This window comes from Rhinoderma darwinii, chromosome 13 (assembly GCF_050947455.1).
Source record: "Rhinoderma darwinii isolate aRhiDar2 chromosome 13, aRhiDar2.hap1, whole genome shotgun sequence".
NCBI lineage: Eukaryota > Metazoa > Chordata > Amphibia > Anura > Rhinodermatidae > Rhinoderma > Rhinoderma darwinii.
Genome location: NC_134699.1, coordinates 49,369,561 through 49,393,585, shown reverse-complemented (window position 1 = coordinate 49,393,585; position 24,025 = coordinate 49,369,561). Strand labels below are relative to the sequence as shown.

Sequence of the window (24,025 nt, the reverse complement as noted above, 5' to 3'; positions counted from 1 at the left end):
ATCGCCGCGTCCGTAAAAGTCCGAACTATTATAATATACCATTATTTAACTCGCACGGTGAACGTCGTAAAAAACAAAAAATTTAAACCGCAAAAAATGCTGGTTTTTGGTCACCTTAGCGCTCAAATAAAATTAGTATTAAAATATAAAAAAAACCTATGCAATTTGGTATCACCGTAATCATATTGAGCCGCAGAATAAAGTTAAGTTGTCGTTTTTACCAAACGGTGAAAGCCGTAAGAATGGAATCCAAAAAACAATGTAGAAATCGCAATTTTTTTTCCAATTTCAGCCTACAAATATATTTTTTTCAATTTCCCAGTACATTATATGGTACTGTAAATGGTGCCATTGGAAACTGAAAATGAAAAAATATAAAAAAAATGGCTCAGTCCTTAAGGGGTTAATGTTACAAAAATGCTAATCTTGAAATTCTAGGGGATATTTGAATTTGTTTAAAAGATGTTGGAGTATCATAAAAGGTGAATCCCACTTTAAAAATTATCTGGTATGTCAATGATAACGTCAGTGTGGGTACTTGACATAAGACCACTATCCATGCCCAGAATAAATTCGCCAGCTGAACCCATTAGGGACTTGCCAAATATTTCCCTATGTAGGATAGGGCACCATCCCAAAGGAAATTGTGGAGTTTTACACTGGGCAATTATCGGGCAGACGAGCATTCATAGAACGCTCGTTGCTGAGCGAACAGCAGATGAACGAGCAAACGCTCGATCATCTGCTGGTCATATCGTTTTAAAAAAGTTAAATATTATCGTTGTCGGCAGCACATCTCCCTGTGTGAGACACGCTGCCGACATGATGGTAATGTATGGGGACAAGCGATCGGGATAACGACCGCTCGTCCCCATACATAGCTCCGTGTGATAGGAGCAAACGAGCGCGGATCAACGATGTCTCATTGATCGGCGCTCACTGCACCGCCCGCTTATCGGCCGGTGTAAAAGGGCCTTTACTAGGGGGAAATTGCTTATGTTTAAATGAATTAAAGGGGTTGTCCATTTTTTAACAATCTATTTGGAGTAGAATGGTCACACGTCAATAAGGTAATCACAAGCCATCCTGCTACTGGGACCCAAAGCGATCAGCTGTAATCTATGGGGGAATCTGGCAGAAAGTGTTTCATTTCCCTGCAGCGCCACCAAAGGAGTAATAAAGCATTACACAGTTCCCATTAAAATCAATGGCCTGTCTGTGAAATGCAATCTACATAGACTTTCTATTGAGTCCGTACACCGATGAACTTATTTCCGGAAAAAGCCGAACAGACACGAAGCGGCTGAGTGCTCACACGAGCGCTTCAGCTGCTTCGTTCTAGCGATTGGTGGGGGTCTCAGTGCTTGGACCCCCACCAATACAAACTTCTGACATGGTAAAAAGGAGTGGAAAAAAGGACCAAAGGCGCTGCTAATAATGGCAAGGCTAGGTAATTTAAAGCATAAATACTATTTATTAAAAATGGATAGGCTACGCGTTTCAACTCCGGACCGGCGTCTTCATCAGGCCTGATGAAGACGTTGGTCCGGCGTTGAAACGCGTAGCCTATCCATTTTTAATAAATAGTATTTATGCTTTGAATTACCTAGCCTTGCCATTACTAGCAGAGCCTTTGGTCCATTTTTTCCACTCCTTTTTACCATTTCCTGACAACAAACACTGTTTTGTTGTGTTACGGACACAGCAGCAGCTATTTTTACATCTCCCCATTGTGACACCTGCCAGTGTCTACAATCTAAGGTGAGCACTTCTATCATATTAGTAGCTCCAGCAATCATTTTGGGAATCTTTGAATTCAGCACTTTGAGTAATGATGGCGGATAAGCTGGATCACACCTGACCATCACGATAACCCTTTTTGCAACTGTAAGGCAGCCCAGTAATGCGGGTCCGGCTCTAACAGTGCCAATACAGTAGTGCTCGCCGGAGTATGCCCAGATACAATATAGCACCTGTCATATGAGTTCCAGATAAAGTAATGCCAGCTATACCATAACTGATAAAGTAGGGCCAGCTACAACAGTGTTCATACAACATACGTAACAACAGTGCCAGCTTTAGAGGTGGCGAAACAGTGACCGCAATGGCCAATCGCAGCATGCATCATGACCTCACTATAGGCCACACATTACCAACAGGGGCGTAACTAGGAAAGACTGGGCCCCATAGCAAACTTTTGACGGGGCCCCGCTCCCCTGCCTGCCACACACAGCCTCCCCTTGTAGATAGTGCCCCCCTGTATATTTTGCCATACATCACTCCTGTAGATTGTGCCATACAACCACCTGTAGATTGTGCCATACAGCCCCCCTGTAGATTGTGCCATACACCCCCCTGTTGATTGTGCCATACAGCTCCACTGTAGATTGTGCCATACAGCCGCCTTGTAGATAACGCCATACTGTCCCCTTGTAGATCGCACCCCCCACCTCCCCCTTGAAGATAGCGCCCGCCAAACAAATAAAACAAAAAAATTATATTTACCTTGGACCCGTTCCAATGACGAACGGAGCTTCTCCAAAGCATCCTCAATGATGACGGGATCCTTGCGTAGGCCACCGTGATCCAGTGACGTCATCATGTCGGCCTGCACAGGGATCCAGTCCCTGCGCCTGATAGGTTGCATGCTGAACGTGGCCTGCAGGCTGTAGCCTAGCAAATGGCAGAGCAGGGAGATATCTCCTTTCTCTGTCATAGTCCCGGGCATACCTCCCAACTTTCAACTATCAAAAGAGGGATAACCGATGCTGCGCACGCAGCGGCAATTTTTTTTCTTTTAAGCCACGCCTCTAATTCCACCCAATCCCTGCACATACACACCCGGTTCAGCCCACACGCTCCCATAGTAATGTAAAGGATCTGCCAGGCACAACTTCTGTGTATACGCCCATAGGTAATCAGTCTGCACCTGAGTCTATGTCTCTGAGACTGACTCCAGCTTCCACCACTCAGGATGGCAGGCTTAGGAGTGGGAGAGCCTATCGCAGCCTGGCCAGACGGAGCTAGCTCCCGCCCTCTGTCTATTTATACCTGCCTTTCCTGTTCCTCCTTTGCTTGTGATTCTTCTGGTGTGGTTTCCTGGCCCAGCTACAGCTTCTGACTATTTGATCCTGCTCCATACTGACCCTGGCTTTCTGACTACTCTCCTGCTCTGTGTTTGGTACCTCGTGCACTCCTGGTTTGACTCGGCTCGTTCACCACTCTTGTTGCTCACGGTGTTGCCGTGGGCAACTGCCCCATTTCCCTTTGCTTTGTGTTCCCTTGCCTGTTTGTCTCTTGCACTTACTGAGCGTAGGGACCGCCGCCCAGTTGTACCCCGTCGCCTAGGGCGGGTCGTTGCAAGTAGGCAGGGACAGAGTGGCGGGTAGATTAGGGCTCACCTTCCGTTTCCCTACCCCCGTCATTACAAGTACCTCCCACACAGTATAATACCAAATAGCTGCCCCCACACTGTGTAATGCCCCCATACAGTATAATGCCCCCATAGCTGCCACCATACAGTATACTGCCCCATAGATGAACCCATACAGTATAATGCCCACACAGATGCCCCCATACAGTATAATGCCCACACACATTCTCCCATGTAGTATAATGCCCATACAGATGCCCCCATGCAGTATAATGCCCAAACAAATCTCCCCATACAGAATAATGCCCCATATCTGGCCCATGAAGCATAATACCCCCATAGCTGCCCCATACAGAACAATGCCCTCCATACAGTATAATGCCCACACAGATGACCCCATACAGTATAATGCCCACACAGATGCCCCCATACAGTATAATGCTCCCATAGCTGTCCCATACAGTATAATGCCCCCAAAGCTTCCCCATGCAGCATAATGCCCCCATAGCTGCCGCAAGTGCCAGTGCCCCTGTAGATAGTGTCACAGTGCCCATGTAGATAGCACCACTATATAGTGCCACAGTGTTCATGTGGATAGTGCCACACCCCCCTTGAAGATAGCGCCCCCCCTGTAGATAGTGCCTTTGGGACTCCCTCTAGGAGCGGAATCCCCAGCCAGAGCATAGGCAGTGGATTCAGCACCTAGAGGAAGCCCTGATGTCACTGCCCATATATGGACAGTGACGTCAGTGGCTACTCCTTGGGTGGAATCTCCGTTGATTACTGTGGCCGGGGATTCTTCTCCAGGCTCCTGGGCACCAATGCAAAATCTGGAACGGGGCCCTCCACCTACTATCTGCCATTTATAATACTGTTTTTTTCTTATATGGCAGAGGGGTATTTTGACCCTTTCAGCCAACAGGACCTGGGTCAACTGCTGCCTCTGCACAGACTATAGCTATGCCCCTGGCTGAAATTAGCATTTTTTCAGTTGACTTCCCTCCACCCTCTTTCAACCGAAAAACAAAACAGTTTGCACCGCAACTAGAGGTTTACCTTAAATCTCCTGGGCCCCAATGCAAAATCTATAACAGGGTCCCCACCTACCATATATTATTTATAGTACTGGTGTCTTTTTATGCGGCTGAGATGCTTTTGGGACCCCCCAGGCTCCAGGTGCGACTACTAACCGGGCACCCCCTATAGCTACGCCCCTGCCTGACGTCAATATATGGACAGTGACTGCAGGGGTTTCCTTTAGGAGTGGAATCGCGGTCGAGACTATCGGCAATGGGGATTCAGTTCAAGGAGTAGCTACTGACGTCACTGTCCATATATAGACGGTGACGTCAAGGGCTTTCCCGGGCAAAGGCTTTTCCGGGCAGTAGCTCTGTGTCGGGGAGGCCTCGGCGAGCGGAGGAGTTCCCTCTGCTCCTCCGCTCTGAACTAAAGCTGAAGCAGGGAGCTGACGGCTCCTTGCTGCAGCATTGTGTTCAACTGTATCTGCGTCCTGAGGACGCAGATACAGTTGAGAGTGGGACAGCGGGACAACACCGGGAATCCAGGACTGCGGGACGGTTAAATCACATATAATGCATTAAGTAGTGCAACACACACTAGGGTTTCAGTTTATGAGTTCTATTAACAGCATGGATTCCGGGGGGTTAAATATAATGTTTTCTAATGTGTGATTAATCTGCCCAGAGCATAGTAAAGACGTGCATGTTTTAATATCACCACATGGTTCTCACGAGTTCCGTCCCCGCACTATTCTGAAAAGCTGACACCAACTTCCACCACATCCTCAGGTACGAACTTTTAAGACAGTCCCTACTTGACCTCAGAAAGTAACGTAAACCAGAACGTGGGCGGGGTCATTTAAATATCCCCGCAGATAGAGCGAACTACGATTGGCGTAAGTAACTCTCACGGGGCGGGATTAGTGTGCGGTGGGCGGGGCTTAATTAAAGGTTCCCGGAGCACTGGCGGGCGTTTTCTCCGCGGAGAGTTTGTTGTGCTCGGTGTACGGGATGGCGCCTTTTGGGTTGCTGCAGATTCTTGCTCGGAAGGTTCTGAGTGTTGGGGTGAAGAGGGTGCGGTTTCGGGGAATACACCAGGGAAGGTAAAACCAACCCACAGTATAGACTTTTGTTATATTTCCTTTGCTTTACATTTGTGGTAGTGTTTAGCTTTATTTTGCGTTTAGATATTTAGGGCACTAAAGTGTATGTTGTGTAGAGTCACTACCATAATAGGATGTACAGAATGACTATATAGTAGAGAACAGCTGGCACATACGGGGCACTATCCTAGAATGGAGTAGGCTCACCTTATATGTAGGGTATGTGCACACAAAATGAAAAACGTCTCCTCATTTTCAGCCGTTTTCTATAGCAACTCGCGTTTTTTACGGCCGTTTTTGGAGCGGTTTTTCTATAGTCAATGAAAAACGGCTCAAGAATTGACATGCACTTTTTCGCGGGTATTTTTTTACGCGGCCGTTTTTCAAAACGGCCGTGTAGAAAACTCCCCTCGGAAAAGAACGCCGTATTTCTCATTGAAATCAATGGGCAGATGTTTGTAGGCGTTCTGCTTCCAATATTTCAGCCGTTTTTTGGGATGTTTACAGCCCCAAAAACATCTGAAAGCACTCCGTGTGCACATACCTTAAACTTTATCCTATTGCATTTTAGTGCATGACATTGACTGTATCTGTACATTGAAATACAATAAGGGCTATGTTCACACTGAGTTTTTTTGATGCGGAAACCGCGCCTCAAAAACCGTCTGAAAATGCCTCCCATTGATTTCAATGGGAGGCGGAGGCGTCTTTTTCCCGCGAGCGGTAAAACCGGCTCGCGTGAGAAAGAAGCGACATGCCCTATCTTCGGGCGTTTACCCCTCTGACCTCCCATTGACTTCAATGGGAGGCAGAGAAAGCGTATTTTGCAGAGTTTTATGCTCGCGGCGCACAATGACCGCGGGCGAAACACGCAGTGAAAATCGGCGTGCAGGGAGAGGAAAATCTGCCTCAAACTTCCAAATGGAATTTTGAGGAAGAATTTCCGCCTGCAAAAATCTCTGTGTGAAACCGGCCTAGTAGGGCTATGTTCACACAGAGTATTTTGCAGGAGGAATATCTGCCTTTAAAGTTCAGTTTGGAAGTTTGAGGCAGATTTTCCTCTCCCTGCACGCCGATTTTCGCTGTGTTTTTCGCCCGCGGCTATTGAGCGCAGCGGGCATAAAACATCGCAAAATATGCTTTCTCTGCCTCCCATTGAAGTCAATGGGAGGTCAGAGGCGGAAGCGCCCGAAGATAGGGCATGTCACTTCTTTCTCCCGCGAGGCAGTTTTACTGCTCGCGGGAAAAAGACGCTGACGCCTCCCATTGAAATCAATGGGAGGCATTTTCGGGCCGTTTTTGACGAGTTTTGTGACGCGGTTTCCGCGTAAAAAAACTCGTCAAAATACTCCGTGTGAACATAGCCTAAAACTGTGCAAAATACGCTTTCTTCCTCCCATTGAAGTCAATGGGAGATCAGAGACGGAAACGCCTGAAGATAGGACATGTCGCTTCTTTCTCCCGCGAGGCAGTTTTACTGCTCGCGGGAAAAAGACGCTGACGCCTCCCATTGAAATCAATGGGAGGCATTTTCGGGCCGTTTTTGACGAGTTTTGTGACGCGGTTTCCGCGTAAAAAAACTCGTCAAAATACTCCGTGTGAACATAGCCTAAAACTGTGCAAAATACGCTTTCTTCCTCCCATTGAAGTCAATGGGAGATCAGAGACGGAAACGCCTGAAGATAGGACATGTCGCTTCTTTCTCACGCGAGCCGGTTTTACTGCTCGCGGGAGAAAACCTCCCCCGCCTCCCATTGAAATCGACGAGAGGCATTTTCGGGCCGTTTTTGACGAGCTTTTTGGCGCGGGTTTCGCGTAAAAAAACTAGTCAAAAAACTCAGTGTGAACTTAGCCTTAAAGTGTAGCTAAAAGTTTGACAAACTTCTGACATGTCATAGTGACATGTCAGAAGTTTGGATCGGTGGGGGTCCGAGCACTGAGACACCCACCAATCGCTAGAACGAAGCAGCAGAAGTGCTGTTCGGCTTTTTCCGGAAATAAATGTATCGGTGTGCGGACTCAACAGAAAGTCGATGAGCCCGTACTCCGATACATCGGCTTTCCGGAAAAAGCTGAACCGACACGAAGCGGCTGAACGCTCACACGACCACTTCAGCTGCTTCGTTCTAGCGATTGGTGGGGGTCTCAGTGCTCGGACCCCCACCAATACAAACTTCTGACATGTCTCTATGACGTGTCAGAAGTTTTTCGAACGTTTAGCTACACTTTAAGGATAAAGTTAGACCGCGGCAGTGGAATCTACTCTGTTGGACCTATATTTGCTGGGAGTTGGTGGAGTCTGGAGCCATTTTTACACGGTGCGTTCTGCAAATCGTCCCCGTCAGTAATCCCTTATTAGAGATTCTCACAACTGACTTGTGAATCCGGGAAGATGAATGTCCCAACTGACGGACCAGATTTCCGTTTTTCAGCCAGTTTGGAAATGCAGATGTAGATTATTGATTTTATAAGGCTACGTTAAGATGAGCGTAGCTAACCTCGGATGTGAAAAATTGCAGTTTTTCACATCCGAGGTGGACCAGTGCGGGGCGAGTTGTCACGGGTCCCCTATAGACTGAGTCCATGGAGGGATGTGTGACACGCAGTGAAATAGAACATGTCCTATTTTTTCACTGACTCTTCGCGCGCTGCGTTGAAGCAACGGTTGTGTGACGGCCCCATTGAAATACAGTCCGTGTGACGGTCGTTGTTTTAACGGCCGTCACACGGACGAGATACACGCTCGTCTGAATTAGCCCTTATGGGGGATTACCTGCATTGTTCCTCAGTTTGCTTTAGGAAATTCGTGTTTGTCATCACAGGGGTAACCTGAAAATCCTGGGCCCCAATGTAAAATCTGTAACCGGACCCTATAACTATGATACATCATTTATAGTACTGGTCTCTTATTGGCCACCTTCAGGGACTTTTTGGCCACCTTCAGGGTCCTGGAGCGACCTCAACACCCCTTATAAGTTACACCCGTTTGTCATGAAGTATTGAAAGGGTGTGAGTAAAATGGGCACATAATTAGCAGTGTTTTTTGTTTCCTGTGAAGGGAACATTTTCCTGGGAAAATAGTTGTCATCGTAGATATCCGTGTGCACAACTGGGCAGCTTAGAACAGTTTAGGTCATTGTCATGAGAAGGGGAAACTGGTGAAAAAAAACCCTGTTGCTTTTCATTGTAATTATTGATTATGGATAGAAGTGTTTTTGTGACATCACTCAATATATTGGACTACGGTTGGTGTTAAATATTAATATCTATACCTCCCAAATTTTCCTCTTTTGGTCTTTGCACCGTAAAGGCTAAGTAAACCTTTGTAGTCTTTTTTGAATTTTTTTTAAAATTATTATTATTTTTATTTAATGTTTGTGTATAGTTTTTCTAAGGGTATGTTCACACGAGGGCGTCCGTAACGTCTGAAATTACGGGGATGTTTCAGCTTGCCGTACCGGCATGTGCAGGCGCTTGAACGCCGCGTCAATTACGGACGTAATTGGCGCTGCTATTCATTGGAGTCAATGAATAACGGCTCCAATTACGGCCAAAGAAGTGACAGGTTACTTCTTTGACGCGGGCGTCTATTTACGCGCCGTCATTTGACAGCGGCGCGTAAATTACGCCTCGTGTGAACAGACAAACGTCTGCCCATTGCTTTCAATGGGCAGATGTTTGTCAGCGCTATTGAGGCGCTATTTTCGGACGTAATTCGGGGCAAAAACGCCCGAATTACGTCCGTAAATAGGCCGTGTGAACATACCCTTAGAGGCACACAGGAGACACTGTCAGTCCAGCTGCTTACATTGGCGTTTTACAACTTCTATATATAGTTACATAGTTTAAAAGGTTGAAAAAAGACATAGGTTCATCAAGTCCAGCCTCTAATCGTACCATGTTAATCCAGAGAAAAGCAAAAACTTTGAGGTGGATTCCAATTGCCTCATTAGGGAAAAATTTCATAAGAGTCCAAATATGGCAATCAGAATAAATCCCTGGATCAACGTCCCATCTCCAGAATCTAGTACTCATAACCTGTAATATTATATTTTTCAAGAAAGGCATCCAGTTCGTTCTTCAACTTGTTCATAGAATCAACCATCACAACATCCTGTGGCAGAGTCCCATAGTCACACTGCTCTTACAGTAAAGAATCCTGTCTGTGATAATGGTGAAACCTTTTTCCCTCTAGACGTAGAGGATGCCCCCTTGTCCTGGTTACAGGCCTAGGTGTAAAAAGATTATTAGAAAGATCTCTGTAGTGTCCAATTATATATTTGTACATTGTAATTAGATCGCCCCTAAGCCGTCTTTTTTTCTAAACTGAATAGCCCCAAGTTTGATAACCTTTCTTGGTACTACAATCCACCTATTCCTTTAATTACCTTGGTCACCTTCTTTGCACCCGTTCTTGTTCAGCCATGTCCTTATACACAGGTGCCCAAAATTGTACACAATATTCTATGTGTGATCTGACTAGTGATTTGTATACAGGCAAAACGATGTTCTTGTCATGAGCTTCTTTGCCTCTTTTGATGCATCCCGTGATTTTATTTGCCTTGGCAGCAGCTGCCTGGCACGGTTTGCTAATGTTTAGTTTACTCTTCACCAATATCTCAAGTCTTTTTCAGTAGCAGTTTTTTCCCAGTGTTTTACCATTTAATGCATAATTGTAGAATTTGTTTCCTCGGCTCAAGTCCATAATCTTACGTTTATCCGCATTAAACTTAATTTGCCATTTCTCTGCCCGCATATGCATGTTCCCCAAATCCCTCTGTAGTATTATATTACACTCCTCTGTGCTGATTACTATACAGAGCTTAGTATCATCTGCAAATACTGAAATTATACTCTGTAAACCCTCTACAGGTTTATTAAAGGGTAACTAAAAGTTAAACAAACTTCTGACCTGTCATGGTGACATGTCAGAAGTTTTGATCGCTGGGGGTCTGAGCACTGAGACTCCCACCAATCTCTAAAACGAAGCGGCAGAAGCGCTCGTGTGAACGATGAGACATTTGTTTTCTGTTGGGATTTTCTCAGAAAGCCGAGCAGTTGGTGTACGGACTCAATATAAAGTCTATGAGCTCGTACACCGCTACATCGGATTTGTGAGAAAAGCCGAAAAGAAACAAAGCGGCTGAGCACTCACACGAGCACTTCTGCCGCTCAGTTTTAGCGATTAGTTGGGGTCTCCGTGCTCGGACCCCCACCAATCAAAACTTCTGACATGTCACTATGACATCACGCTATGCTGTCACTTACTCCCACAGTAACTTTACCAGTGTGTTGGGAGAATGACCAGACATCGCCTCCAGCCAGGAGGCGATGTCTTTTCATTCTCCCGACACTCCGGTAACCGCATTGCCGCCTGTAAAAGGCACTGGTACGCTTTAAAATCACTCTCCTGCAAATTTCTACGCATGAAACTTTCACTTTCAGCTTCATTTTAATACCGGAGCTTGTAACTACGGGGCTTCAGGACCACTAGGCTGCAGCAATAGACATCACCCGCCCAGTAAGCCAATGAGTGGCTAAGCCGGTGACGACTATTTCTGCAGCCCAGCATTCTCGGCACCCGTGCGGGCTATTAGCGGCTCTGCTATGAGAAGACACTTTCTACAACATGCTGGCCTAATTCCAGAACCTTGTCTCCACTCCTGGTAGTGAGGAGAGGCGGCGATGCCCGGGCTGTGTGGTGTTGGTGTCACAGCAGCTGATGATGTTTTTCTTGCTTCCGTTCACACTCTTGGTTGTTTTTTTTGGCGCCAAACACGGTTATTGTTCCCAGGGAGTTGATTCCCCCCCCCCCCCCAATAAGACTTCGGCCCAAAGTGATGTGCAGCTTTGGCTGTGGATGGAGGTAACTTGGAGACTGTTCTGCTGTCCGCTGATTAAAGGAACAGTGTCACCACAAATTTTTTTTTCATGTCAGTTTAATGTTAGTGTTTTATTAAAAACGTTTTTATTTATTTGTGTGTTTGTGTGTTACTTTTTTCTATTTTTTTCACTTTTTCTTCCCTATGGGGGCTGCCATTTTTTTTCCATTTCTGTATGTGTCGATTAACGACACATACAGACATGGAATACGGCAGCCACAGTCCCATAGGGACTGCGAACGGGGCCCGTCCCATCCACTTCTGTGTACGCCGTCTGTGTGGGAACTGCGCATGCGCCGCTCCCACACAGACCAATTTGAAATGCGCGCCGTCCGGCGCCATTTTCCTGTGGACCGGAAGTCGCGGCCGGACAGTAAGATTACTACTTCCGGTCGCGGCTTACGGACTTGTGCACTTGGACCAGCGGCAGCGGACGGGCCGGAGGGAGCCGCGGCGGCAGGAGCAGGTAAGAGATTTCTATGTATGTTCGTGTTTGTGTGTGTTTACTACTGTGTGTTAGCTCAAAAAATTGCGACACACAGTGTAGGAGGTTTGACCGTTCAATCCCCTCGTTTCTCCCGGCACTAGCCAGGATAAAGGAGGGGGGGGATTCTCAGAGCTCACTAGAGCGAGTGCTTTTTTCCCAATTTTGCAGCAAAAAGCAATGTGGTTGCTTTACCACATGCAATGCTGCAATTTTGGGAATAGCTCCATCTAGTGACCAGCACTGGGAAATATTATAAATTAGAATCTAATTTATAATATTTCCTGACTCGTGAAAAAAATAAAAAAAATTTGAACAATGTTTAATCACCTACACACTAAATGTTTAATTAAAAAAAAAAAAAACATGTTTTGCTGGCAACACATTACCTTTTAAGCACATATTTTTTTACGTACCTGGAGCCTAGGGACCTGTTTGTGTGGAGTGTTTCTCCTGGTGGGTGCTCTTGGTCACCACATGACCCTTGGTGTCTATCACATAGAGGAAAAGCGAGATGATGGGGCAGGCAGGGAGTTGTGGTTTTACAATAGCTGGCTCGCCACTGGTGCAGGGCACTGACAGAGCTGTATGGCTGTTAACATGGGGGAACTTCATTACAGTATGTGTCTATGCTCGGCAGTTAGCATGTCCTCCCCCCTCCCACAATCTGTACTAGTGTTTGGGAATCACCACCACATTGGAATCCATTGGAAACTCAAAATGCTGCTCTGGTGCCGAGCGAGAAGTTCTTGTGTGATCCAGCAACATTATTAGGAAGACATTTATAGGGAAAAAAACAACTATTCCCTTTGTGTCTTCATAAACTGATTACCATACTAATGCCAACTTCAAGGCTTTGTAAACCTTATGAAAAATGTGATCGATAACCGCTGGATCCTGTCATCCCGCCTTAAAAAGTATCTAACAGCAATATCTAGACACTAGCGCAATTTTTTCAAAAATGCTTCCAATTAAAAATTTATGTTTTGCCTGGTCTAACTGCATATCTCACAACCGCCCCGTTTTTGTTTTTGCATTTCTGGGCGGTTTTAAAATCTGGAGCAGAATCTCAAGAAAAACGCTGGTAAATCTGTCACAAAAATCTGCACCAAATAGTGCGTTTTTACAGCTTATATTGCTGCGTAAATGCTGTGTTTTTTTCGCAGCGGCTTTAGTGTTGAGCATTCGTTATAGCAAAGTATACGTGCACTTGCAGATTTCCAGCAGTTTTTACTGCGTTTCCTTTGCGTAAAGGCTGTAAAAACCGCAATAAATTTGTTGCGGAATTTCTGCTCTCCATTGAAGTCTATGGGCCAAACACGCAGCATTTTCGCACACAACCCGCAGCATGAATTGAAAGTCGCACTGCTGAACACTTTCCACCAGACTTTTCTGCATTGTTTTTTCCGCAGCGGGGGGCATGAGATTTTTAAAATCTCATTTGCTTTGCTGCTACTGTAAATGCTGCAGAATTTCTGCACAGAATTCCGTAGCGGAAATACCACAGCGTTTATGTAACGTGGGAACCCGGCCTTACAGTTGCTGCTGCTAGTGGAGGATTCAAGCAAAACACATTGAATGTATATGGTAATAACTACATACACAATAAATACGTAATTCAAAGGTAGTACTAGTGTAGGTTGTTGTTAAAGGACAATGGTTTTTCTTTAGTTTGGTTTGTAGCATATTCCTGTTTCTGGTGTTTCCAATAAAACTTTACTGCAGGACCGCAGTACAGTTTAAAGCTGGATAATAAAGGTGCCATACAATAAAAGCATAAACTTTCTATGGTTGAAGAAGGCCTTCGAGAATATTGTGAACCGCAATGATCCACAAGAAAATGTGACGTCACCTACTAAGGTTATGTTCACACTGTATATGTTTGAGACAAAAAATTACGAGGCGATTTTACGAGCGCTTTTGAAGCGTATTACAAAGCGTCTTTTGAGACGTTTTTTGAAGTGTCAATGGAAAATCAGTCACTTTTCTTTACGTATTTTGAATTTAGCAGCGTAAAATTATGTCTCATATGAACTACACCGTGTATTTTCCATTGAAATTTATGGGAAACTGTGTGCAGGCGTATTTCCAGTGTATTTTGCAGCGTAATACGGGTGTTTTATGCTCTGAAATATGCCTAAAAATAAGCCGTGTGAACGTATCCTAAAAAATAACAAGAATAAAGATATCATATTTTGGAAATATTCAATGGAAAAGACAACTGTGTGTAAAAAGACTTGAAGAGGGAACTAGTGCAAAGGAAAATAAATTTATTCTTTCAATTTCAAAAGGGCCTTTTAAAAATTGAGAGCGGGAATCGAATTGGTTGCTATGGTGACCTGCTACACTTTGTACCTGTTTTGAAAAATGTCACTTAGCATTCATCTATATTATATTAGTTTACTATCACAGTAATCCTGAACTTCTTAGGGTAAAACTGGTATTACATGGCCCGGCCTGGGCCGTGTATTGAGCGCCGATCAACTAGACAGCTCGTTGATCGGCGCTCGTTTGCTCCTTTCAAAAGGATCAAGTATGGGGACGAGCACTCGTTACTCGTTACCGGGAAAGTAAATATATACTTTTTTTTTAAATTAAATTAAAAAAATTGTTTTTTTTTCTTTTTTCAGATTTGCTTTTTTTTTTTTGATCCAATCAGAGCTTTTCAGTCCGCAAAAATCCCAGCATTTTTTTCTTTTTGCGGCTTTTACCTCCCCATTGAACTCAATAGGGAAAAACCGCAATAAAAGTGTAACGATTCCGCAGCATAAATTGACTTGCTGCAGATTAAAAATTCGCACCGCTAGTCAGTTTATGCACGGTTTCTCAGTGGATTTTTTCCGCAGCGTATGGATGAGAATTGTTAAATTCTCATCCACTTTGCTACTACTGTAATGTGCTGTGGATTTTTCACAATGAAATCCATTGCGGAAAATCCGCAGCTTATCCGCCCCGTGTGAACTTACCCTTATATTTATAGGTTAAACATAGACCCTATATTACAATAGAAACCGGAAGAACCTCCCATATGACTCCTGTGTTGGGTAACCCATACAGTATAATATATAGAATATAAATGTAATGACGGGGGTGGGGAGACAGACAAGTGAGCCCTAATCTACCCACCACTCAGTCCCTGCCTACTTGTAACGACCCGCCCTAGGCGACGGGGTACAACTGGGCGACGGTCCCTACGCTCAATAAGTGCACGACAGACAAACAGACAAGGGTACACAGAGCTAGGGGGAGAAAGGGGCAGTTTCCCACGGCAACACCGTGAGCAGCAAGAGAAGTGAACGAGCCGAGTAAAACCAGGAGAGTACGAGGTGCCAAACGCAGAGCAGAAGAGTAGTAAGCAAGCCGAGACAAACCAGGAGTGTACGAGGTACCAAACGCAGAGCAGGAGAGTAGTCGGCAAGCCGGGATCAATATGAAGCAAGGACAATGGTACAAGAAGCTGCAGCAGGGCCAGGAAACCAAACGAGAAGAATCACAAGCAAAGGAGGAACAGGAAAGGCAGGTATAAATAGACAGAGGGCGGGAGCTAGCTCCGTCTGGCCAGGCTGTGATAGGTTCTCCCACTCCTAAGCCTGCCACCCTGAGTGGTGGAAGATGGAGTCAGTCTCACAGGAACCCAACTGGTGGGTATTCACTACTAGAGCAAAGGCAACCTGTAGTGACCCACCATCAACCGTAGAGTAATAATTACTCTTCAGAACGTTTAATTACCTCCAATGAAGTGTAACCCATATATTGTAAATCTAGGTATTAATCCTGCTAACCAGAGATCACAAGTAAATCTCAAACTACACATCCCTCATAGCTTACATTATCAATTGGAGAATATCAGTAACCAGTACATGCTAGTGAATTAAAAAATTTTTTTATTATTCAATGTAACCCAATTGAGAATATGACATACAAATCGACAAATTCAAAGCATGTCATATCATAGCAATAATAAGGTTTTATCCTCTAAAGATACAAGATGTCCCTTAGTGGAAACCAGTTCAAAAGGCTCTATAGCAACGATGGATATAAACAATAGAGCACGCCCTTGTCAACAGCATTGGAGTGAAGCGTCGTCCTAACATCCCCAAACATGTGTATTGTGTCTAAACCGAAAAGGAAAGAAAAAAATGTGTTTAAAAAATGTCTGATATATAAGTAAGTATCGTCTACCCATTAAAAACAAAGGGAAGGGTACAGCAAAAAGGATCTACATAAAAGCATTTATAGCATATTCAAGATTAAGGCCCTTTGGCTGCAAACTATCTAATAGGAAGATCCATTTAAGTTCCTTCTTCCTTAGGCGGCTCTGTCTATCCCCTCCCCTGCGCAAAACCGGTACATGATCTATCACCCTAAACCGTAGATGATTAACGGAGTGCTTTAATCCCACAAAGTGTTTCACCACTGGCAAATCAATGCGTTTTTTACGTATAGTACTTTCATGTTTATTTATGTGATCTCTCACTTTGTTGGTTGTCTCCCCCACATAGACTAGACTGCAGAGGCATGTGATCATATATTCCACGAAACTTGTGGCACAAGTAAAGGGTATACGGAATTTGCTATCTATGCAGGGATGAAAAAACTTTGACCCCTTGAGTAAATTCCCACAACAAGAACAAACTAAAAACGGAAAATTGCCCTTTTGGGGTTATTCAGGTATGTCTGAGTAGGTCCTTTAGATCCCCCTGTGATCCCCCTTAGATCGGCGGTTGTTCAAAAGATGGTATGTCGGGGCAACCACTCCTAATTAGTGACCAATTCTTCCTCCAGGCCTGTGCAAACTGTCCACTCAGAGATCCATACGTGGATACAAATGGTATTCTTTCAGAATCAATCCTCTACTCTCTTCTAGTCAAGTGTATCAGGCTCTATGTTTCTCATAGTGTGCCTATGTTTGGAGACTAAACGGGTGGGATATCCCCTCAAGAAATTTCTAACACATCACGTCGAGTCTTTTGTCCACTATCTCCTCACTGTCCACTATTCGCCTTACCCGGAGTAGTTGACTCCGTGGTAATGAATCTACCATGTTGTTTTCGGGTGGCTACTAAGGTAATGCAACATGCTGGTCTTATCTGTTGTTTTCACATAGAGGTCAGATTTCAATACATCCCCTTCCTTATAGATTGTTGTATCTATAAACTGTATAGTATCATATGACCAGCACAATGTAAATTACAATTCGATATATCTGCTGTTCAGTTCCTCATGGAACAAATTCAACTCCTCTCTTGTACCTTGCCACACTAAGAACACATCATCAATGTATCTGAGCCAGGATCGTATATTTCCCCAGTATTTAGAGGCGTACACACTGTAGGCGCATGTCACGATGACATGTCAGAAGTTTGTTGAAAGTTTAGTTACCCTTTTAAAAGTCAGAACATCAAATCTATGCCTGTTATAAGCAGGTGTACATTTGCACCAAAATTAGCCCAAGCTATGTCTCGTCCCCCACTTTCCTCATCATCAATTTCCAATTTGTGGAGCGACGAGAAAATATGCAAATTTTACCGCTCATTTGTCACACGTCACTGTTTGCAACTTTTTAGCGCAGTTGTCGTGTGCACTTCTTTGTAAATGTGTGCTAATTTCTTGTCCATTGTTTAATATACATAACTGGTAATCACTCTGTGTCCCTGTCTATTAATCCAGTGGAGCTGCACCCGCTTCCATCAGTTTATCTGTGGAGGTGCCAAGAGTCGGACCCCCACTGATCAGATATTAAGGGGCCTGTCTTAAGGATAGGCCATTAATATTACAGTCCTAGAAAACGAGCACTTTAACTAGCACCAGAAAACTTTTAATTGAAGGGGCTCTGTCACCACATTATAAGTGGCCTATATTGTACATGATGTGATCGGTGCTGTAATGTAGATTACAGCAGTGGTTTTTTATTTAGAAAAACGATCATTTTGGACGGAGTTCTGACCTATATTAGCTTTATGCTAATGAGTTTCTCAATGGACAACTGGGCGTATTTTTTACTTTTTGGCCAAGTGGGCGTTGTACAGAGGTGTATGACGCTGACCAATCAGTGACCAATCAGCGTCATACACTTCTCCCCATTCATTTATACAGCACATAGCGATATAGCTATATCACTATGTGCAGCCACATAAACACACTGTAACGTTACTGCAGTGTCCTGACAATGAATATACATTACATCCAGCCAGGACGTGATGTGTATTCAGAATCCTGTCACTTCTGATTACGATGTAACCTGTCATTTCAAACGAGATTACGTTTGCCTTGAAATACATGAAATAAATGCATGGGAAGCAGTTCAGTGACGGGACGGGCACCATCCCACTGTTCTGACGGCACAAATAAATTCACAATACAGATGCAACACACTCTGGGTATGGGCTGTTATTGTCACTTCTGTCACTTTAATAATATGCTTATTCCTTCAAGTCTTTCTCAGCTATGATCTGATTTTACTATAGAAGTCTACATCAGGGGTCCGCAACCTATGGCACGTGTGCCACTGCCGGCACTCGGGACACGTTTGCCTGGCACGCTGAGTTCTAAGCCCCACAAGTGCTGTCCAGCCTAAACCTAGCCTAACACCGTCCCCTTGGATTGATTAATGACTCTAGCATGCGCCAACATCACTGGTTTCTCCAGGACCAGGGAACGCACAGCACTTTTGTAACATTTTACTAAAGAAATCAGTTTGTGTTATATTACTATCATGTACTGCATGGCACACTGAGTACTTCATCTCTGATTTAACAAAAATGGCACACCGTACTAAAAAGGTTGGCTACCCCTGGTCTGCATAATAACATAGAGTAAGATGAGGCATGGCATGCCAGTCCAACTTTGCCAGACTGGTTGCTACACTACATGGCCCAACAACTTCAGCCTTTTATATGGTTACATATTGTTGCTAGGTAGTATGCGTCCCTAGTAACCAGTCAGTTCAAGGCTGTTATTGTCACTGAACTTACTGCCACTTACTGCCTTAGTAATCAGATTTTTGTAAATATACATTTTAGGTGGAGCTCCCCTTTAAACTTGTCAGTGTTCGTGGTGTCAATACCAGATCAACCTTAAAATGTATTCGTTTTTGCCAAAGAGATTTTCTGTGTTTCTGCTTATTAACACAATAATCAGGCTATTTAGTACAGTAATAAACCTGGCTGCTAATCCATCCTTCTGGCCAAGGGTTGGCATTAACCTGGCCAGAGGCATTTGAGAGAAGTGTGCCAGCTCAGACAGCGGTCTGTTACTATGGCTGTGACACTGTCCAATCAGCTACGGACAGTGTTACAGCAAGAGAGAAGAGTGCGTGTGCATGTGCGCTCACCTCTCTCCAGCTCTTACACTGTCCGTGGCAGTGATGCCCCCTCTCCAGTTCGGCAGACCATTATGAGACTGTGTGATCTCTCGCGAGAGATCGGTCTTGTCCTGGTCTGAAGAGAGAGTGCGTGTGCGTGCGTGAGTGCGCGCACGTGCTCTCTCCTCTCTTGCAGTAACACTGTAGCTGATTGCACAGTGTCACAGCCATAGTAACACGCCCCCCTTGCCATTACACGCCCCATTGACCGTTCAGGGGGTTATTTAAATAAAGGGCGCCAATTATAACGGCACCGATATCTAAATAACGGAGGAGGGTAGAAAAAAAAATGTAAAGTGCCCCAAGGTTTGTGCAGCCTGGCCCATTACACAGTGCACTCCGCTGCACATGTATGGGCAGGTGAAATGTTCTCTTTAGAGCATTGTTTAAATTTCTCACCACTTGCAAGTTTACCACCCGCTGCCGAGAATAAGAACACATGTGGCAGGCAGATCCCTCAGGTTATGGGTGGGAGCAAAAAAGTGACAACTATTACAGTGCATCATGAAATAGGGGCCAACCCAAAGCTGAAAATGTTTGAACATAGCACCTTGCTGTAAAGCATCATTGTCCCAAAATCTGGGAACAAATGTACTTATTTTTGATACATGGCCTTCTATCATTTTGGTAAGAAAATTATATTTTAGTATTTGTAACTGATAAAGCAGAGTCGCAGAATCATTACCCCCAAATATGCCGCCTCTGTGAAGAGAAATTGCTGAATTTCTTAGATTTCAGAGGGGTGTATTTATGCAGTTAACTGTAGTTATATTGAAAGGCTACATTCAGAGGAACGTAACCAACCGCGGACATGAAAAACTGCCGTTACGTTACGTTCTATGGAGGGATGCGTGAAGCGCAAAAAAATAGGGCATGTCCTATCTTTTCACTGACACTTTACACGCTCCATTGAAACAACGGCCCCATTGAAGTACATGAGTCCGTGTGACGGGCGTTGTTTGTAACGGACTACGTATACCGTCTGAATGAGCCCTTAGGGTATGTGCACACACACTAATTACGTCCGTAATTGACGGACGTATTTCGGCCGCAAGTACTGGACCGAACACAGTGCAGGGAGCCGGGCTCCTAGCATCATACTTATGTACGACGCTAGGAGTCCCTGCCTCTCCGTGGAACTACGGTCCCGTACTGAAAACATGATTACAGTACGGGACAGTTGTCCGGCAGCGAGGCAGGGACTCCTAACATCGTACATAAGTCTAAATCATTATTCTTCATTTGCACTGTGCAGTTTTTTTACTGACTTAGTAAAGCCTAACTGCACGTATAGGCTGAGTTCACACGGGGCGGATACGCTGCGTATAAGCACTGTGCGCTGTAGGGAATTTCTGGCGAATAACCGCACTATATTGTGGTTGTGGAATGTCCGCTGCGGAAAACTACAGCACTTAGCCGGCCTCCTGGGATGACGTTTCATCCCAGGAGACCGCTGCAACCTGTGATTGGCTGCAGCAGCGATCACATGGGATGAAGCATCATCCCAGGAGGCCGGCCCTCTGACATCATTTAGGCCCGCCTCCTGGGATGATGTTTCATCCCATGTGACCGCCGCTATAGCCTGCGATTGGCTGCAGCGGTCACATGGGATGAAACGTCATCCCAGGAGGCCGCGCTGGAGGGAGGAACACAGACTTCTGGGTAAGGGCTTGTCCACACGTAACGGAATTGCTGCAGAAAATTTCTGCAGCATTTCCGCAGAAACTAGCAGAAATTCCGCTGCGGAAAAACCGCACAATTTCCTGCCTGTTTTAAAAAAAAAAAAAAAAAATACATTTATTTTTTTATTGATTTTCAAAAGAATTTTTTTAAATAACATAAAATGCTTCATACAATTACAGGAATACATTCATATATGACAGAAGGTACAGCCTTACAATGTCATCGAGATCAGAATTGTATTATCAGTATGAAACAGATATTGAAAACCATCGCATAACATGACATGTCACATGACACTAAACAGCGCTTTTAACCCCTTAGTGACCAGCCCATTTTAGGCCCTAATGACCAAGCTATTTTATTCGTTTTTCCATCGTCGCATTCAAAGAGCTATAACTTTTTTATTTTTTCGTCGACATAGCTGTATGAGGACTTGTTTTTTGCGGGATTAGTTGTACTTTTTAATAGCACCATTTTAGGGTACATATAATTTTTTTTTTTTTTTCTTGGGGGGATTATAAAAAAAAACTGAAATTCCACCATTGTTCTATGCGTTTTTAAATTGACGCCGTCCACTGTGCAGCGTAAATAACATGTTACCGTTATTCTATGGGTCGGTACGATTACGGCGATACCACATATGTAGAGGTTTTTTATGTTTTACGACTTTTGCACAATAAAAACACTTTTGAACTAAAATTATTTGTTTTTGCATCGTCGCTTTCCAAGAGCCGTAACTTTTTTATTTTTCCATCAATGTAGTGAATTTTTTTTTCTGTGGGACGAGACGTAGTTTTGATTGGTACTGTTTTGGGGTGCATGGGACTTATTGATTCATTTTTATGATGACCTTTTTGGGGGGCAATGGAAAAAAATAGCAATTTCGCCATTGTTTTTTGCGTTTTTTTTTACGGTGTTCAACTTGCGGTTTAAATTACATATTAACTTTATTAATGGAGTCATTACGGTCGCGGCGATACCATATATGTGTACTTTTATTTTATTTTTTTACACTTTTACTAAATAAAACCACTTTTTATGGAAAAAAATGGTTTTATTTATTTTTTTACTGTAACTTTTATTATTAATCTTTATTTCACATTTATTATTTATTTCACTAGTCCCACTAGGGGACTTTACTGTACGATCTTCAGATCGCTGCTATAATGCTTTGGTATACTTCGTATACCAGAGCATTATTGCCTGTCAGTGTAAATGACAACCCATCGGAGACCCGCGATTGCATTTGCGGGCCGCCGATGGGTGACAGAGGGAGCTCACTCCCTCTGTAAACAAGTTAAATGCCGCGGTCGCTATTGACGGCGGCATTTAACGGGTTAAACGGCCGCGATCGAAGTATACTTCGATCGCGGGCGTTGGAGCAGGAGCTCCGCTGTCATCAGACTGCAGAGCCCCGGCTCCAGCCTGCACGGGAGACCCGTGCAGGACTTAGACTAGGCTCACGTGAAAAGGCGTCAGCCTAGCCTAAGGCCCCTTAGTGACCAACGTGAAAAGGCGTATTGGTGGTCACTAAGGGGGAGTATCCCTGTGAAACAATGTACCATAACTTTCTAATTATAAACTGGAGCCCCATGAAGCTACATTCCTGACCGAGTGGGCTAATATATGACATCAAAACTATAGATATTATATTTGAGATACTTTTAAAGCGCCCAAAGTACCCTTAAGGTCCTCTATCAAGTACCAAGGCGATCCTGTAAATGGGTCGATTATTTTGCGGATTTCCTCGCCAGAGAAATGCTTTGTAAGGAACAGTTTCCATTTCCCAAATAATTTTTTCCCTTGCGCATCCTTATGTTGTAAGATGCTGAGTCTGTCCAAGTAGAACAAATTTCTCATCCCCTGTATAACCACACTCAGGCGTGGGATATCCGCTACCAACCAATTTTGAAGTATAGAACGTTTTGCCACCATCAGTGCGGCATGCGCTATGGGAGGAGGAAGATGGGTCACCGCCGCATCCTCCAACTCTCCATCATGCTGGACATGAAAAAATACCTCCATTGGCCCCAGAATCCCCTTACATTTACTCACTTGCTGCAATAGAGACGCAATCTCTCTAAAAAATGGCTATGTTTGAGCATGCCCAGAAGCCATGATGCATGTCTGTGCGTGGTGAACTGCACCTCGGGCAAGAAGTCTTCCAGGTTTGGTTATAGAAGGGGGCAAAGTAAAAGCATATATTGCATGATGGAGGATTTTTAGATGAGTTTCCCTCCATTTCTCATTCGTAACATGGGCCCTAAAATCTACCAACCCCATTTCAGCATGTTTTGCAATACCCGGCAAGCTAAACCGTTTTTCCCATCTCACAAATGCCTGATCAGGTGATATCTTCAATAACAACGGTCTCAAAGTGTTATACAGTTGTGATATGGACCTTCCGTGCGTGCCCAAGAACCACGAGTCGAACAAGTTAGAGGGAACTTCACATGTGATATCAGCCAGTTTAGTTTTACAAGAGGATAATATTTGATAATACTGTAAATGTTGGATGTTCGAAGTTGTATTTTATCTGAAGTTCTTGTAAGGTCAACCACCTCCCCTCCTGATTCCTGCGTTGTTTTTATTGCAGAAAATGGTGCGGATTTTGCGGCGGTTTTTTCAATGTTGGGAGATGGTGATAGCTCCTCTGAAAAACGCAGCATTTCAGTCCACTTTCCGCAGCAGGGATTGACATGCACGGTGGCTCAGTGGTTAGCACTATTGCCTTGCAGCGCTGGGGTCCTGGGTTCAGGTCCAACCAAGGACAACATCTGCATGGAGTTTGTATGTTCTCCCTGTGTTTGCATGGGTTTCCTCCGGGTACTCCGGTTTCCTCCCACACCCCAAAAACATACCAATAGGGAAATTAGATTGTGAGCCCCAAAGATTTGTTTTTATCTCATCCACTCTGCTGCTACTGTATTCGCTGCAGATTTTTCACGACTAATTCCATTGTGGAAAATCCGCAGTATTCGGTCAACGTGTGACTGCAGTTGTCCTTCTTGGCAAAACTTTGAGTTTTCTGGAATGACCCCCTCAACTGCAATGACAGGTGAATATCTTTCTGTTTGTCCATTCTGGAAACCGCCAGCCTGACTCGGCACCCGTCCAG

The 24,025-nt window shown here is 44.4% G+C and overlaps 1 protein-coding gene across 1 annotated transcript in view; it reads left to right on the top strand.

Annotated features, from left to right (window-relative positions):
- The first annotated feature begins 5,348 nt into the window (after window positions 1–5,348).
- The window catches only part of ACSF2 (acyl-CoA synthetase family member 2), an 87,169-nt gene continuing 68,492 nt past the window's right edge, over window positions 5,349–24,025 (top strand). The window contains exon 1 of the mRNA XM_075845064.1: window positions 5,349–5,495. Coding sequence (XP_075701179.1) covers window positions 5,404–5,495 — 92 coding nt within the window. The 5' untranslated portion in view covers window positions 5,349–5,403. The remainder of the gene's footprint in view (window positions 5,496–24,025) is intronic.